General features: G+C 47.5%; 1 protein-coding gene across 5 annotated transcripts in view; it reads right to left on the bottom strand.

The window, feature by feature from the left end:
• The window catches only part of LOC132207540 (utrophin-like), a 39,578-nt gene that overhangs the window by 10,830 nt on the left and 11,546 nt on the right, over positions 1–17,202 (bottom strand). For 4 of the 5 annotated variants that reach the window (XM_059643496.1, XM_059643495.1, XM_059643494.1 and 1 more), the window contains exon 2: positions 5,670–5,806. In XM_059643496.1, the coding sequence (XP_059499479.1) occupies positions 5,670–5,742 (73 nt within the window). In that variant the 5' untranslated portion in view covers positions 5,743–5,806. Of the gene's footprint in view, positions 1–3,733; positions 3,893–5,669; positions 5,807–17,202 lie in introns of all 5 variants that reach the window. The other variant, XR_009443523.1, reaches the window with a different exon arrangement.

The raw sequence follows: 17,202 nt of genomic DNA, 5'->3' as shown, positions 1-17,202 counted from the left end.
CCAAAAAACTGGTGCGGTCTCATTGGGAATATTGCGGACAGTTCTGGTCGGCCCATTACAGGAAGGATGCGGAAGCATTGGAAAAGGTGCAGAGGAGATGTTGCCTGGTCCGGAGTGAAGGTCTTCTGAAGAAAGGCAGAGGGACTTGGGTCTGTACTCATTGGAGAGAAGGTGGTTCAGAGGGGATTTAATAGAGACATACAAGATGATCAGTGGATGAGACAGGGTGGACAGTGTGGGTCTTTTTCCGAGGATGATGACGTCAGCTTGTATGAGGGGGCACAGCTAAACAGTGAGGGATAATAGATTTGAGATAGATATCAGAGGCAGGTTCTTTACTCAGAGAGTGGTAAGGATGTGGAACCCCCGTTAGCTCAGCCACATTAGGGGCATTTCAACAGTCCTTGGAGAAGCATATGGATGATAATGGGATCGTGTAGGGGGATGGGCTTAGATTAGTTCACTGGTCCATCCACATCCTCGCAATGAGCCAAAAAGCACACCGTTGTCTCTACTTCCCAGGAGGCTGAGGCAATTGCGTGTGCCCACAAGGGCAACTTTCATTGATGTACCACAGAAAGCATCCTATCTGGATGCATATCACAACAATCCCTAATTATTATGGCTCCTGCCTTTCTTCTTCCAGGCAGAATTGGTTCTGCTTTGTCATAACGAATTTGGGAGAAAATCCACGCTCAGTCTAAGTTAATTCTTCCAACAATTCAGATACCATGGAATACTGAGCAATGAGTTGGTGTGTGAGAAAAAGAGAGAGAGAGAGAGAGGGAGAGAGAGAGAGAGAGAGAGGGAGAGAGAGAGAGAGAGAGAGAGAGAGAGAGAAAGCCAGAGAGGTTGGGGGAGCGGGGGAGGGAGAGAGAGCGCGAGAGAGAGAGAGAGAGCGCGAGAGAGAGAGAGAGAGCGCGAGAGAGAGAGAGAGAGAGCGCGAGAGAGAGAGAGAGAGCGCGAGAGAGAGAGAGAGCGCGAGACAGAGAGAGAGCGCGAGACAGAGAGAGAGCGCGAGACAGAGAGAGAGCGCGAGACAGAGAGAGAGCGCGAGACAGAGAGAGAGCGCGAGACAGAGAGAGAGCGCGAGACAGAGAGAGAGCGCGAGACAGAGAGAGAGCGCGAGAGAGAGAGAGAGAGCGAGAGAGAGAGCGCGAGAGAGAGAGAGCGCCAGAGAGAGACAGCGCCAGAGAGAGAGAGCGCCAGAGAGAGAGAGCGCCAGAGAGAGAGAGCGCCAGAGAGAGAGACAGCGCGAGAGAGAGAGAGCGCGAGAGAGAGAGCGCGAGAGAGAGAGAGCGCGAGAGAGAGAGAGCACGAGCGAGCGAGAGAGCGAGAGAGAGAGCGAGAGAGAGAGCGAGAGAGAGAGATGGGCGATGAGGGAGAGAGGGAGAGACAAATAGACAGAATAGGTGACAGAATGTGAGTGTGTGAGCGCCTGCATCAGACACAGAGAGATGTTGCTGAAGTGGAGATAGTTGAGAGTGTCGATCACCAACAATCTCTCCTGGTCCACCCAGATCGTCGCAATGGGCAAAAAAGCACACCAAATGTCTCTATTTCCCCAGCAGGCTAAGGTAATTTGGAGTGTCCGCAAGGTCAACTTTCATTCATGTACCAGAGAAAGCATCCGATCTGGATGCATGTCACAGCATGGTTTGGCAACAGCTCTTCCGAAGACCACAAGAAACTGCAGAGTCATGAACACAGCATAGTCCATCATGCAAACCAGCCTTCCATTCGTTGATTCCACCTCTACTTCCCGCTGCCTCGGGAAAGAAACTGACATAATGAAAGGCCCTTCTCACCCCACAATTACACTCTCTTCTCCCTTTTTCGGAAGGGAAGATGTAAAAAAAGTTTGTCCACATGCGTGAAAAGATTCAAGAACAGCTTCTTCACCGCTGTTATTGGACATCTGAATAGGACACTGAAAAGCTTAAATCTAATTTTGATCTTGCTCTCTGTGCATCTTCTCTGTAGCTGTCACTATGTTCCGTTTCACTAATGCGCCTTGTTTGATATCACCTGTCTGTACTGCATGCAGAAGAAAACTTTTCACTGTACCTGGGCACATGTGACAATGATGACTCAAGTCAAGATAATAAAATGTGAGGCTGGATGAACACAGCAGGCCAAGCAGCATCTCAGGAGCACAAAAGCTGACGTTTCGGGCCAAGACCCTTCATCAGAGATGCTGCTTGGCCTGCTGTGTTCATCCAGCCTCACATTTTATTATCTTGGATTCTCCAGCATCTGCAGCTCCCATTATCTCTGACTCAAATCAAATTGACTGTGTGCAAGAGAGAGGTGAGCATATGATTGTGCTCAAGAGTGCAAAGACAGTGCATGAAAGTGTGTGTGTGCGCACGACAGAATGTGTGTGCCAGTGACTGTGCTTGAGAGTGTGTGAAAGGGAGTTAGCACAAGAAGGGAGTGTTACAGCATGCATGAGGGAGTGAGTGTGTCTGTAAGTGTGAGTGAGCTTGACAGCAAGTGAATTTGCAAACCTAAGTGTGTGAGGGAGAGATTTGTGGTCGTGTGTGTGTACTTGAGAGTAAGAGCATTGGCAAAAGATCCTGCGACAGTGCATGCAAGCGTGCCACAGAATGTGTGCAAGACCGTGTACGACTGTGTGACGGTATGGAGTATGAATGAGTGAGAATGTGACAGAGTGTGTTCGTGAGAGACTGTGTTCCTGACTTTTTTTTTTGTGTGTGTGTAGTGTGTTTGTGCATGAGGGACAGAATATGCATGTGTAACATAGTGTGACTGTGAACCTCTGTTGGTGCCTGTGAGTGAAGTGATGGGGGAGAACAGGAAGAGGAGAGATAAAGACTGAGAGAGAGAGAGACAGAGAGAGACAGAGAGAGAGACAGAGAGAGAGAGAGAGAGACAGAGAGACAGAGAGAGAGAGACAGAGAGAGAGAGAGAGAGACAGAGAGAGAGAGACAGAGAGAGAGAGACAGAGAGAGAGAGACAGAGAGAGAGAGAGAGACAGAGAGAGAGAGAGAGAGACAGAGAGAGAGAGAGAGAGAGAGCGCATGAGAGAGAGATGAGATGAGGAATTAGAAATAATGGGTGGTCAATACCTGGAGGAAAAAAAGAACAGTGTGTGAGTGTTAAGAGAAGCCGCTGGAAGTGATATGGAGGCTATTGTTTTTTTGATTGTACTAAATGAAAAGCAAGTGTCACCTCTCAGTGTTAGGGGACAGGAGATGTGCATTAGAGAAGGAGATATCGTCAGCCTTGTCAGAGACAGCAGACAAGTTGCAAATGCATAGAAACTGACATTAAAGCTTTCTTGTCAATGTGTAAAGAGGTGAGACAAATATGACGAGTCAATATTGGACCTTTGCACTCAGTAAAATCATGGAATCATGAATCAGAGAATCCATACTGTGTGGAAACAGGTCGGTCAGCCCAACATGTCCACACTGCCCCTCACAGCATCCCACCCAGACCCATCCACCTACAACTCACCTAACCCACACATCACTGAACACCTTGGGAAATTTAGCATGGCCAATCCACCGACCTTGCACATCTTTTGACTGTGGGAGGAAACTCGAGCACCCGGAGAAAACCCATGCAGGCACATGGAGAATGTGCAAACTCCACACACAAAGTCACCAAAGGGTGGAATTGAGACAGTGGTGTTAACCAGAGCCACTGTGCTTTATATTAAGCGAATTCAGCTGCAAGCACTTTTTTTTAAAGAAGGGAAACTTACCATCGTCACAGGATTAGAGTGCTTTCAATCTTCTATCAGCTTTGAGAACCTTATCCATATCTGCCTTCACAAGGGCAAGGTGATGGTAATGGTGTGAGACCGGTTAGTATGCAGCAGCTCGCCGTGCAAAACATTAACGGCACTTTCATTGCTTTTTTCCTAGGGGCATAACAGAAGGACAAGAACATGAAAAAATCCTGAAATCTTTCTCCAATTTCAATCTCAAAGGGACCATCCGTTCCTCAAAAGTCATAACCAAACTGAACATGGGCCTCCTGCAGTGCTACAAATGATGCCACCCCAAAGTTGCAGGAACAGCAACTCATATTCCGCTTGGGAACCCTGCAGCACCATGGACATGGCTGACAGCTCTGTCAACCACGAATGCAAGGAATGCTCAGTTGAGGAAGAATGCAGACATTTTGGAATCCCTCCAGCAGAAGATGATATCATTAGAACAAATGGATCTGCCTGGACAGTCCTGTTTGTAGATTTTGGGAAGTAAGACTCTATTGTTTGTCATCAAGGATATGGTTGAGTGATCATATTCAGACTGAAGAGACCAAGAATGTGAGGCTGGAGAACGGGTGCAGAACCATGCCTCTCGGAATTCCTGCGCGTGTCTATGCTTGGCTTGGGCTACTACGGTTACCTTGTCGCAGTGTCCTCTGAGAGGCGTGATTCTCCACCCATCATGCAACCAACAAACAGATTCAATTGGACCCCCACACACAAACCCATACAGATCAAAACCGGAAATGACAGTACTCATGGTAACAGACTGGACAGTGTCAATTCCAGACAGAGTAGAATAACATCGTTTCATTGGAGGCTGTACTGATGATGTCATCGATCATGGTGACGAAACGTCTGAATGAGAAGAAGCCAGCTCGGCGAGCAAGTTCACAACCTCAATCAGAGAACTGGCTGTTTTGAACTACCTTGTTCAAGAGTTTCAGTTTTGATTTTGAATGTTAAATCTCGCTCCCACATAGGGATGGAGGATTACTGTTAACAGCTGCATTCTAACTAATTCATATCGAATCATTATTGTTTTGACCAGTCTTCGGGTCAGGCTCCCTCGGTGACTGAGTCTCCCAAATTGTTAAGTTCCCTCGTGAAAGACTCCCCTTCTTTGCACACCCAACTAGATCCACCTCAGTTGGTACGAATTAAGCTGATGAAAAAGGATCTTTGTCTTGTGGATACCTTCCTATGTTTCAGAAGGAGTCAAGATAGCTCAGGGTGACACGGTGACTCAGTCGTTAGTAATGCTACCTCACAGCACCAGGGACCCGAGTTCCATTCCAGCCTCGGATGACTGTCTGTGTGGAGTTTGCACATTCTCCCCTTGTCTGTGTGGGTTTCTGCTGGGTGCTCTGGTTTCCTCCCACAGTCCAGAGATGTGCAGGTTAGGTGGACTGGCAATGCTGAATTACCCACAGTGCCCACGGATGTGTAGGTTAGGTACATTAGCCATGGGAAATGCAGGCTGACAGGGATAGAGTAGGGGAATGGGGATGGGTCTAGGTGGGATGCTCTTTGGAGGGTTGCTGTGAGCTTTTTGAACTGAGTGGCCTGTTTCCACACTGGGGATTCGATAAAACTAGCTTCCCCTGAACTCGTGAGAGAGTGAGTTTATCAATTGCTAAATGCAACAAGTCATACGGCACCACAAATATGCACAAGTTAGAAACAAGAAATTAGCTCAAAAACCATAAAAGTTAAGAGGGATACGGATACTTCAGCCTTTGGATTGTTTGTGAAGAATAGAAAGTGGGATGTTGTGGCCACTAAGTTGGGCGATCCCCGTGATGTTGATATGAATTCAGCAGTTCATTTTGAGATTCTTGTTGAAATTCTTTTGACCTTGTTTCCCTTTTGACATTGCCCAGGTTTGCAGAGCTCAGAGCAAGAGATTTTCTTTTCTTCTTACCTGCAGCATAGGGCGATGAAACGGCTGTCCCAGAGCCGTGACCTCCGCAACTCCTGAGACCACACGAGCACATTCGCCCAGGAATACACACGGACTGATACGAAAGAACTATCGGGACAACAATACTCAGCGTGGTACTGGAAAAGACAGCATGTACAAACAGAAAACAGCTGTAAATAGTGTCAAGAGGTGAAATCAAGTGATAAAGCTAAATTCATGGCTCTTTGCTTGCGTGCTCATTGTATTCAGAACAAAATCAACAAATTAATAGCACATTTCTAGGTTGACGGGCATGATTTTATAGCTATTACAAAGACATGGTTACAAGGAGATCAACACTGGAGCTAAGTGCGCAGGGCTATACGACATTCCAAAAAGACAGGCAGGAGGGAAAGTAACTGTAAGCAAAGAAATTAGTATGAGAGCAAGAAACGATCTTGGATCGGAAGATGTAGAATCCAATTTTATTTATTTGTTCATGGGAGGAGGACATCCCTAGCTACGCAGTGTTTATTGTCCATCCCTAATTGCCCAGGGGACAGTTCAAAGTCAATCATATTGCTGTGGGTCTGCAGTCACATATAGGCCAGATCATGTAAGGGTGGCAGTTTCCTTCCCTAAAGCACATCAGTGAACCAGATGAGTTTTTCTGACATTTGGCAATGAATTCATGGTCATCATTATATTCTTAATTCATGATTTTCTTTTATATTGAATTCAAATTCCACCATCTGCTGTGCTGGAATTTGAACACAGGTCCCCAGAATGTTATCTCAGTCTCTGAATTAACAGTCCAGCAATAATACCACTAGGCCATTTCCTCCCCCATCGTGGAACAAGAAAGCCTGTAGCTGACTCCCACTTGGGAAAAACAGTGAACCAGGAGCTTCTTAAATGGGCGATCGCATCCCCTCACATTTTAAGACAGCCATGGATAATCAGGACCTTGTGGGAAGGGACGAAATTCGGGGAGGGAAAATTACATCAGTGTTAGGTAGGAGCTGAGCAGTATTAATTGGGAGGAGCTTTTATTGAACAAAAGCTCAATAGTGGGAGTTATTTAAAGACCTCCTCTTCAGTTCAGAACTGGCCTATTCCAGGGAAGGAGGAATGACAAGGATGGCAATCTAAGGACGTACGGACATAAGAAATAAAACAGGAGTAGGCCATCTGTCTCTTCCAGCTCGTTCCGCTGATCTTTTTTGCGGACTCAGCTCCACTTACCCTCCCATTCACCATAACCCTCAATTCCTTTCCTGTTCAAAGATCTATCTGTTTTGGCTTTCAAAACATTCAACAAGGGAACCTCAACTGTTTCAGTGGGCAGAGAATTCCACAGATTCACAACCCTTTGGATGAAGAAGCTCATCCTCAACTCAGTTTTCAATATGTTCACACTTATTTTGAGGCTGTGCCCCCGAGTTGGAATTTCGCCCATCAGTGGAAACAATTTCCGATCCATTTGTTTCATAATTTTAAAAGTTTCTATTAGATCACCCCTCATTCTTCTAAATTCCAGTGACTGCAAGCCTAGTCTACTCAATCTCTCCCCACACAGCAACATTTTTAATTCTGGAATCAACCTCGTGAACCTCCTTTGCACCCCCTCCGGTGCCAGTACATCCTTGCTCAAGTGAGGAGACTAAAACTGGACAAACTACTCCACACCAAGCCTCACCAGCACCCAAAACAACTGTAGCATACCCTCCCGATTTTTAAACTGCATCACTCTCGCAATGAAGGACACTATTCCATTTGCCGTCTCAATTACCAGCCGCATCTGCAAACTACCTGATTCAGACACAAGGCTGCCCAGCTCCCTCTGCGGAGCAGCATGCTACAATTTTTCACCATTTTAGCAAGACTCCATTTTTCCATAATTGCTACCAAAATGGATACCCTCACATCTACCATCATTGGACTCCATCTGCTGGACCCTTGTCCATTCACTTAAACTTTCTGCATCCTTCCGCAGATTTTCATCGTCCTCTTCAGACTTTACTCTCTCACTCATTTTAGTGTCATCTGTGAACATAGAAAAATACAGTGCAGAACAGGTCCTTCGGCCCTCCATGTTGCGCCAACCTGTGAACTAATCTAAGCCCATTCCCTCACACTATCCCATCATCATCTATATGCTTATCCAAGGACTGTTCAAATGCCCTGAATGTGGCTGAGTTAACTGCATTGGCAGGCAGGGCATTCCACGCCCTTACCACTCTCTGGGTAAAGAACCTGCCTCTGACTCTGTCTTCAATCCATCACCCCTCAATTTGTAGCTCAGCCCCCTCGTACAAGCCAACATCATCATCCTAGGAAAAAGACTCTCACCGTCCACCCTGACTCATCTTTCTCTGATCGTCTTGTATCTTTCTATTAAAGGCCCTCTTAGCCTTCTTCTCCCCAATGAGGACAGACTCGAGTCGCTCAGCCTTCTCTCATAAGACCTTCACTCCAGACCAGGCAACATCCTGGTAAATCTCCTCTGCTCCTTTTCCAATGCTTCCGAATTCGTCCCGCAATGGAGCGACCAGAACAGGTCGCACGAGCGTTTTGTGCAGTTGCAGCATGACATCACGGCTCTGGAACTCAATCCCTCTACCAATAAAGTCTAACACACCGTATGCCTTCTTCACAGCACGATCAACATGGGTGGCAACTTTCAGAGATCTGTGTACATGGACGCCAAGGTCCCTCTGCACATCCGCACTACCAAGAATCTTTCCATTGGCCCAGTATTGTACCTTCCTATTATTCCTCCCAAAGCGAATCACCTCACATTGAACTCCATTTGCCACCTTTCCGCCCAATTTTGCACTTTATCCAAGTCTCCCTGCAACATGCGACATTCTTCCACATTGTCCACCACTTCACCGACTTTAGTGTCATTTGCAAACTTAGCAACCCATCCACCTATGCCTGCGTCCGAGTCATTTATAAAAATGACAAACAGCAGTGGGCCAAAAACAGATCCTTGAGGCACACCACGAGTAACCGGACTCCAGGCTGAATATTTTCCATCAAACACCACTGGTTGCCTTTTTACCGAAAGCCAGTTTCTAATCCAAACTGCTCAATCTCCCTCAATCACATGGCTCCGTATTTTCTCCAATAGCCTACCATGTGGAACCTTATCAAAGGCTTTACTGAAGTCCACGTACACTACGTCAACTGGCCTTCTCTCATCCACATGCTTGGTCACCTCCTCAAAATCTCCATGAGGTTTGTGAGACACGACCTGCCCTTGACAAATCCATGTTGACTATCTCCAATCAAATTGTTGCTTCCGAGATGATTATAAACCCGATCTCTTATAACCCTTTCCAAAACTTTTCCTGCAACAGACGTAAGGCTCACTGGCTGTAATTGCCTGGCTCATCTCTACTGCCCTTCTTGTACAAGGGCACAACATTTGCAATCCTCCAGTCCTCTGGTGTTCAACCTGCAGACAATGAGGACTCAAAGATCAAAGCCAAGGGCTCCGCCACCTCCTCCCGAGCTTTCCAGAGAATTCTCGGAAAAATCCTCTCAGGCCCAGGGGATTTATCGAGCTTCACACCTTCTGGAATTGATAACATCTCCTCCTTACTAACCTGAATCCTTTCAAGTCTAATAGCACGTATCTCAGTCGTCTCGACGATATTCTCCTCTTCCTCAGTGAAAACAGATGAGAAATATTCATTTAGCACCTCTCCGATCTCTACCCGGTCCACACACAACTTCCCACTTCTGTCTTTGATTGGCCCTATTCCTACCCCAGTCATCCTTATATTCCTCACATACCTTGAGAAAACTTTACGGATCTCCTTTATTCTACCTGTGAATGACTGCTCAGGACCCCTCCTTGCTCTTCTTAACTCTCTCTTTAAATCCTTCCTTGCTCATCTGTAACTCTCCATCGCATCAACTGATCCATCTCATCTCAACATCACATAAACCTCGCTCTTCTGCTTAACGCGAGATACAATTTCTTTCGTAAACCACGGTTCCCCTACCTTATCACTGACCCCTGCCTGACAGGGACGTACCTATCAAGGACACGCAATATCTGTTACTTCAACCAGCTCCCCATTTCGATTGTCCCCATCCCCTGCATTTTGCTACCCCATTCTTTGCCTCCTAAGTCTTGCCCAATTATAATTGCCTTCCCCCATCTCTAAGTCTTGCCCTGTGGCATGTTCCTCTCCCACTCCATCGCTAAACTAAACGTAACCGAATTATGGTCACTCTCTCCAAAGTGCTCATCGACCACGAAATCAAACACCTGGCCTGGTTCACTGTCAAGTACCAGATCCAGCGTGGCCTCCCCTCTTGTCGGCCCTTCGACGTACCGTGTCGGGAAACGCTCCTGCGTGCATTGGACGAAAACTCATCCATCCGACGTACGAGATTTACAGCATTTCCAGTCAATGCTTAGGAAGTTAAAGTCTCCCATAATGACCACCCTGTTCCTTTCACTCCTGCCCAGAATCGTTTTGCCAATCCTCTCCTTCAGATCCCTGGAACTTTGCAGAGGCCTATTAAAAAACTCCCAACAGTGTGGCCTCCCCTCTCCTGTTTCTGGCATCAGCCCATCCCACCTCAGTAGACCAGTCCTCCTCAAAAGTTTTTTCAGCCTCCGTTACACTGTCCTCGACAAACAAAGCCACACCTCCCCCTCTTTTCCCACCTTACCTGATCTGACTCAAAGATCTGAACCCTGGAACCTGCAACATCCATTCCTGACCCTGCTCTATCCATGTCTCCGTAATGGCCACAACATCGAAGCCCCAGGTACCTATCCATGCTGCAAGCTCACCTCGCTTATTCCGGATACTCCTGGCAGTCAAGTAGACACACTTCAATTCAGCTTGCTGTTTGCCAGCACACTCCTGTGACACTGAGATCCTGTCCATGTCCTATCTATTCTCTTTCTCCTGTGTACTGAAACTACACCACAGTTCCCCATCCCCTTGCTAAGCTAGTTTAAACCCACCCGAATGGCACTAGCCAATTTCCCACCCAGGATATTAGTGCCCCTCTGGTTCAAGTGGATACCGTCCTGTTTGTACAGGTCCCACCTTCCCCAGAATGAGCCCCAATTGTCCATGTACCTGAAGCCCTCCCACCTGCAGCCACGTGTTCAGCTGAAATCTCTCCCTGTTCTTTGCCTCGCTATCACTTGGCACGGGTAACAAACCAGAGATAACCACTCCGTTTGTTTGAGCTCTCAGCTTCCAGCGGAGCTCCCTGAAATCCTGCCTGACGTCCCTATCCCTCTTTCTACCTATGTCGTTGGTACCTATGTGGACCATGGCTTGGGGCTGGTCACCCTCTCCCTTCAGGACTCCAAAGACACTATCCGAGACAACACGGACCCTAGCACCTGGAGGCAACGCACCAATCGTGAGTCTCTTCGGTTCCAAACAAGCCTTCTATCTGTCCCTCTAACTATTCAGTCCCCAATGACTAACACTCTCCTCCTATACCCCCTTCCCTTCGTTGCAAGAGCAACAGACTCTGTGCCAGAGACCTGCACCCCAGTCAGTATTGAGGTAATGCCTCATCGTAAGGAGGTCAGAATTGATGGAGTGGCAGATATTTAGAGGGTCAGTACTGAGGCAGTGCACAACCGTCAGAGGGTCAGTACTTAAGGAGAACCCCATTATCAGAAGGTCAACACAAATGGAGAGTCACATCGTCAATGGTTCAATCCTGAGGAACACTTCATTGTCATAGGGTCAGTCCTGAGGCAGTGATTCATTGTCAGAGGGTCAGTATTAAGGTTTAGAATTGAGGGAGTGCTATCTGACTATGTCACTCTGACAATGAGGCACTGCCTCAGGAATGAGCCTCTGACAATGAGGCACTTTCTCAGTTCTGAATCTCTGACAAGGAAGCATTCCCTCAGTGCAAACCTTCTGTATGGACCCCATGTCAATGAGGCACTCGCTGAGTACTGACCCTCTGACAAAGTTCCAATAGCTTACTACTGACCTTCTAATCATGTGCCCCCTACCCCATTTCTAAATCTGTTACATTGAGGGCACTGCCTCAGAACTGACACACTGGCTATAAGGCAGTCCGTAAAGACTGACCCGCTGATCATGAGGCTGTCCCTCAGTTAATGACCCTCTAAATATGAGGCACTCCCGTAATTCTGACCGTCAGGAGCTACCTCAATGTTGACTCACTGATATAGAGGCACTGCCTCAGAATTGACATGCTGACGATGGGGCACTTGCTCAGGACAGACCCTCTGATAGAGCTGAAGGTTTGATTTTAGAGCAGTGATGCACTGCGAGCAGGTCAGTATTAAGGGAGTGCCACACAGTCAGTGGACCAATATTAGGGGAGTGCCACACTGTCAGAGGATCACTCTTAATGGAGTGCTGCACTTGTGGTGAGTGAGTACTGAGGCAGTGCAGCACTGCAAAGGGTCAGTCATGAGAGAAAGCTCCATTTTCAGAGGGTTAGCACAGAGGAAGTGCTTAATCAGAGAGTTATTTCAGAGAGAGTGCTGTATTGTCAGAGTTTCGCACTGAGGGAGTATCACACAATCAGAGGTCCAATATTAAGGAAACAATGCACTGTTGGAGGGTTGATATAAAGGGAGGGCTGCACTGTCAGACAGTTAATGATGTGGGAGTGCTGAAATATCACAGAATCAGTCCTGAGAAGTGCTGCACATTCAGAGAGTTAGTGCTGAGGGAGTGGTCTAATGTGAAAAGATTGATATCAAGGGGCACTGCCGAAGGATCAGGAGTGCAATACTGTCAGAAAAACAATATTGAGGGAGTTCTGCTGTGTCAGTGGGTCAATATTACAGGATTGCTACACGATCCACGTATCAATGTCAGACGGTCAGTCCTGAGGGAGTGCTGCACTGTTGGAGGGCCAATATTGAGTGTGCGCGACACTCAAGAGGATCATTTTGTTGGACTTGTGCACTGTCAGAAGTTCAATTGTAAGCAAGTGCCACACTGGTAGCGGGTTAATATTATGGGAGTGCTGCACTGTCAGACGGTTAAAGATGAGGGAATGCTCATCATCTGATAGGGCATCACTCCCTTCAGACGAACCCTCAGGCGGTGCAGCACTCCAACAAGTTAGTTTCAGAGGCATGTTGTCCCATCAAATTGACCCTCTGAGACAGGAGCATGCACTAAATATCGACCCTCTCACAATGCTGCACTGCCTTAATATAGGCCCTCTGGCAGGGCGGCTCCCTTTCAGGACACACCATCCAACACCACAGCACTCTCCCATCATTGACCCTCTGACAGTGCAGTACTCTCTTAATATTGAATGTGTCACACTGCACAACTCCATTAAAATTGACCCAAGCAATCCATGAATATTTGCCCACTGACAGTGCAGCTCTTCCTCAGTTCTGACTCTCTGACAGTGCAGCACTCCCCGAAATACTGTCAGAGGGTCAATACTGAGAGAATGCTGCACTGTCAGAGTCAGTTCCCTGCAGTCCTATCAGATGTTCAGTCTTAAAGGTATGCCGCATTGGGAGTGCGTGAGCATCAGCGAATTCTGCACTGCAAGAGGGTCAACAATGAGGAAGAACTGCAATGTCAATGTAACAGGGTCAGAACCGAGTGCCTCACAATCAGAGGGTCAGGATTGAGGTCAGAATTGAGACAGTTATGCAGGATTAGAGTGTCACTGCTGTGGTCGAGTAGCACTCAGAGGGTCAGTACCGAGGGAAAGCTTCATTGTCAATGGATCACTTCTGAGGCTGTGCTACTTCGTCGGAGGGCCATACAAATGCAGTGCCTCATTGTAATGGGATACGAATTGAGGGAATCGCACAATCGGAGGATCAGTACTGAGGTCCTGCAGCACTATCAGCAGAGGGTCACTACTGATGGAGTGCCTTATTGTTAGAGGGTCCGTGCTGAGGGAGTGCATCATTGTCAAAGGATCAAATTGAGATGATGCCTCATTTTAATATGGTCAGTTTGAGGTAGTGCAACACTGTCAGGGGGCCAGGAGTACTGAGGAAGTGCTGAAAATCCCCATGATTAAGGGAAGACCCTCATGTTTAAAATGTCAAAACAGAGAGAGGGCATAATGGCCAGAGGGTCAGTTCTGAGTTTGTACCTTGTTGCCAGGCGGCTAGTTATGACGGAGTACCGAATCTCTGGGAGTGGCTAATCTGTCAGAGAGTCAGGACTGAGGGACTGCTGACCGTCTCTCAGTGCTGTAATTCCCCAGCACTGAACCGCTGGCACACTCTTACTGTTGACCCTCTGAGAGGGCAGTTTCCCTTCGTACTGACTCCCCTCAGTGTAGCACTCCCTCATTGCTAACCCAACTCTGTGTAGCATACCATTAATATTGACCCTCTGACAGTGCAGTGCTCTGTGATGACTCACTGTTCTGACAGTGCAGTTCTCCCTCAGTAGTGACACTCTGACAGTGCAGCACTTGCTAAAAATTGGCCTTCCGACAGTGTGGAGCTCACTCATTGATGACACTGACAATGCAGCACTCCCTCAGTACTTACTCTACAACACTTCAGCACGTGCTCATCATTGACCCTCTGACAGTATTGCAGTCACTTAATATTGAGCCTCAGTCCTGGAGCACTGTCTGAAGATTGACCTCCTGACAGTGAAGCTCTCCCTTAATATTGACCCTCTGAGAGGGTGACTTTCTCTCAGTGCTGACCCTTCAGCGGTGTTGCATGACTTACCACTTTCCCATCACCACCTTATGCTACCGTGCCCCCCCCCCCCCCCCCACCACCGCATCAACATCATCTTTCTGAAATTGTTGCATTCCCTGAATTTTAACACTCTGATAATGCAGAATTCCTTCAATATTGACCCAATGAGAACATAGCAGACCCTTCTTATTGATGCTCTGACAGTGCAGTGCTCCCTGAAAACTGGCCCTCCCTCAGTGCAGCACTCCCGTAGTAAAGAGCTCCCCCCCCGGCCTGACCCCTAATCAGTGCTGAGCTGCACTCAGTGCTGAACCCCCCCACCCCGAGTGCTGACCTCCCGTAAGCTGAACCACTACAGTGCTCATTGTTGACCGGCCACTGAGTGCACATCCCCGCTTAGTGCAGCTCTCCCACTGTGCTGACTCCCCCTCAGTGCTAACAACCCACAGTGCAGTACCCCCTCAGTGCTGACCACTTTCAATTCTGACACCGCACTCCTTGTCAAGGAGACAGAATCAAGGCAGTGCGACAGGATTCGAGTGTCAGTGCTGTGGTACAGTAGTACTCTGAGGGTCAGTACACAGGGAAAGATTCATTGTCAATGGGTCAGTTCTGAGGCTGTGCTACTTTGTCAGAGGGCCATACTAATGTGGTGCCTCATTGTGGGGTTGACACTGAGGGCGGTGTGGGTGAAAAGAATGAGAGAGTGTTGCACTGAGCAGGGACAGCATCCAAAGAGTGCTGCACTGAGCAGGGTCAACACTGAGGGAGTGCTGCACTGAGGTCGGGTTAGCATTGAGAGGTGGTCAGCACTGAGGCAGTGATGGGGTGTTAGCACTGAGGGAGTGCTGCACTGAGGTCGGGTTAGCATGGAGAGGCGGTCAGCACTGAGGCAGTGATGGGGTGTTAGCACTGAGGGAGTGCTGCACTGAGTGGTCCTCAGCACTGGGATGGTGTCAGCACTGGGGAAGTGCTCCATGAAGGGGGTTTCAGCAACGAGGGGCGAGTTTGCACCGAGATTCTGATATTCATGGAACAAGAATTCCAATGGTTCCTCCATTCAATCCTGCCAAGACATAAGGGCGAGGTTAGTTGTAACATTTTCAATATTTCACTCAGATTAGTTCAAGGGTCAGAATTTGTTTAAGGTTGAAAGAATTGAATACTCAGTGAGAGAAAGAGAGTGTATGAGAAACAGGGGCTGGCTCCATGCAGGATCAGTGCGGTTAGCTGTGCTGCTGAGGAACTGGCTGAAGGGTCCTGATTCTGTTCGTTCCCAGAAGCTATTTTAAAGCTGAATGAAGTCCAGGAAACAGGAGAAGCCCTCGGAGCCACTGGACAGATCGAAATGGCAAAGTTAGGGCTCAGGACTTGGTGCTGTAAGGTGTTAGGGGTTCACAAATAATTCAGCAAATGAGGAATTGGAACCCCTGATTCATTGCTAGCAAGGCTTTGGGAATTAGACATTAGACATTAAATAGAACATAGAACATAGAACATAGAACAGTACAGCACAGAACAGGCCCTTCAGCCCACAATGTTGTGCCGACCATTGATCCTCATGGATGCACCCTCAAATTTCTGTGACCATATGCATGTCCAGCAGTCTCTTAAATGACCCCAATGACCTTGCTTCCACAACTGCTGCTGGCAACGCATTCCATGCTCTCACAACTCTCTGCGTAAAGAACCTGCCTCTGACATCCCCTCTATACTTTCCACCAACCAGCTTAAAACTATGACCCCTCGTGCTAGCCATTTCTGCCCTGGGAAATAGTCTCTGGCTATCGACTCTATCTATGCCTCTCATTATCTTGTATACCTCAATTAGGTCCCCTCTCCTCCTCCTTTTCTCCAATGAAAAGAGACCGAGCTCAGTCAACCTCTCTTCATAAGATAAGCCCTCCAGTCCAGGCAGCATCCTGGTAAACCTCCTCTGAACCCTCTCCAAAGCATCCACATCTTTCCTATAATAGGGCGCCCAGAACTGGACGCAGTATTCCAAGTGCGGTCTAACCAAAGTTTTATAGAGCTGCAACAAGATCTCACGACTCTTAAACTCAATCCCCCTGTTAATGAAAGCCAAAACACCATATGCTTTCTTAACAACCCTGTCCACTTGGGTGGCCATTTTAAGGGATCTATGTATCTGCACACCAAGATCCCTCTGTTCCTCCACGCTGCCAAGAATCCTATCCTTAATCCTGTACTCAGCTTTCAAATTCGACCTTCCAAAATGCATCACCTCGCATTTATCCAGGTTGAACTCCATCTGCCACCTCTCAGCCCATCTCTGCATCCTGTCAATGTCCCGCTGCAGCCTGCAACAGCCCTCTACACTGTCAACGACACCTCCGACCTTTGTGTCGTCTGCAAACTTGCTGACCCATCCTTCAATTCCCTCGTCCAAGTCATTAATAAAAATTACAAACAGTAGAGGCCCAAGGACAGAGCCCTGTGGAACCCCACTCACCACTGACTTCCAGGCAGAATATTTTCCTTCTACTACCACACGCTGTCTTCTGTTGGCCAGCCAATTCTGTATCCAAGCAGCTAAGTTCCCCTGTATCCCATTCCTCCTGACCTTCTGAATGAGCCTTCCATGGGGAACCTTATCAAATGCCTTAAATAGTCTTATTTTGTTAAGTTTTCCAATACAGTTAAGTTATTCCAATTCCGCTTTTCTTTGTTGTATTTTAGCTGCAGTGTTTACTTAATGTAAAGTACTTTGATGAATCAAATTGCATCTGGAACACAGTTCCTCACATTTATCTGCAAAATAAGAAAAAGTTAGGGTCTAAGCTACCTTTGTAATACATTTTGAGGGATTCAGGTCTGATCGATAATTCTTTCTTTGCTCCATATTCCCCA

This window comes from Stegostoma tigrinum, assembly GCF_030684315.1.
Source record: "Stegostoma tigrinum isolate sSteTig4 chromosome 24 unlocalized genomic scaffold, sSteTig4.hap1 SUPER_24_unloc_2, whole genome shotgun sequence".
NCBI classification, from domain to species: Eukaryota; Metazoa; Chordata; class Chondrichthyes; order Orectolobiformes; family Stegostomatidae; genus Stegostoma; species Stegostoma tigrinum.
The sequence above is the reverse complement of the archived record's forward strand: the minus strand, read 5'-3'. Positions and strand labels throughout refer to the sequence as shown.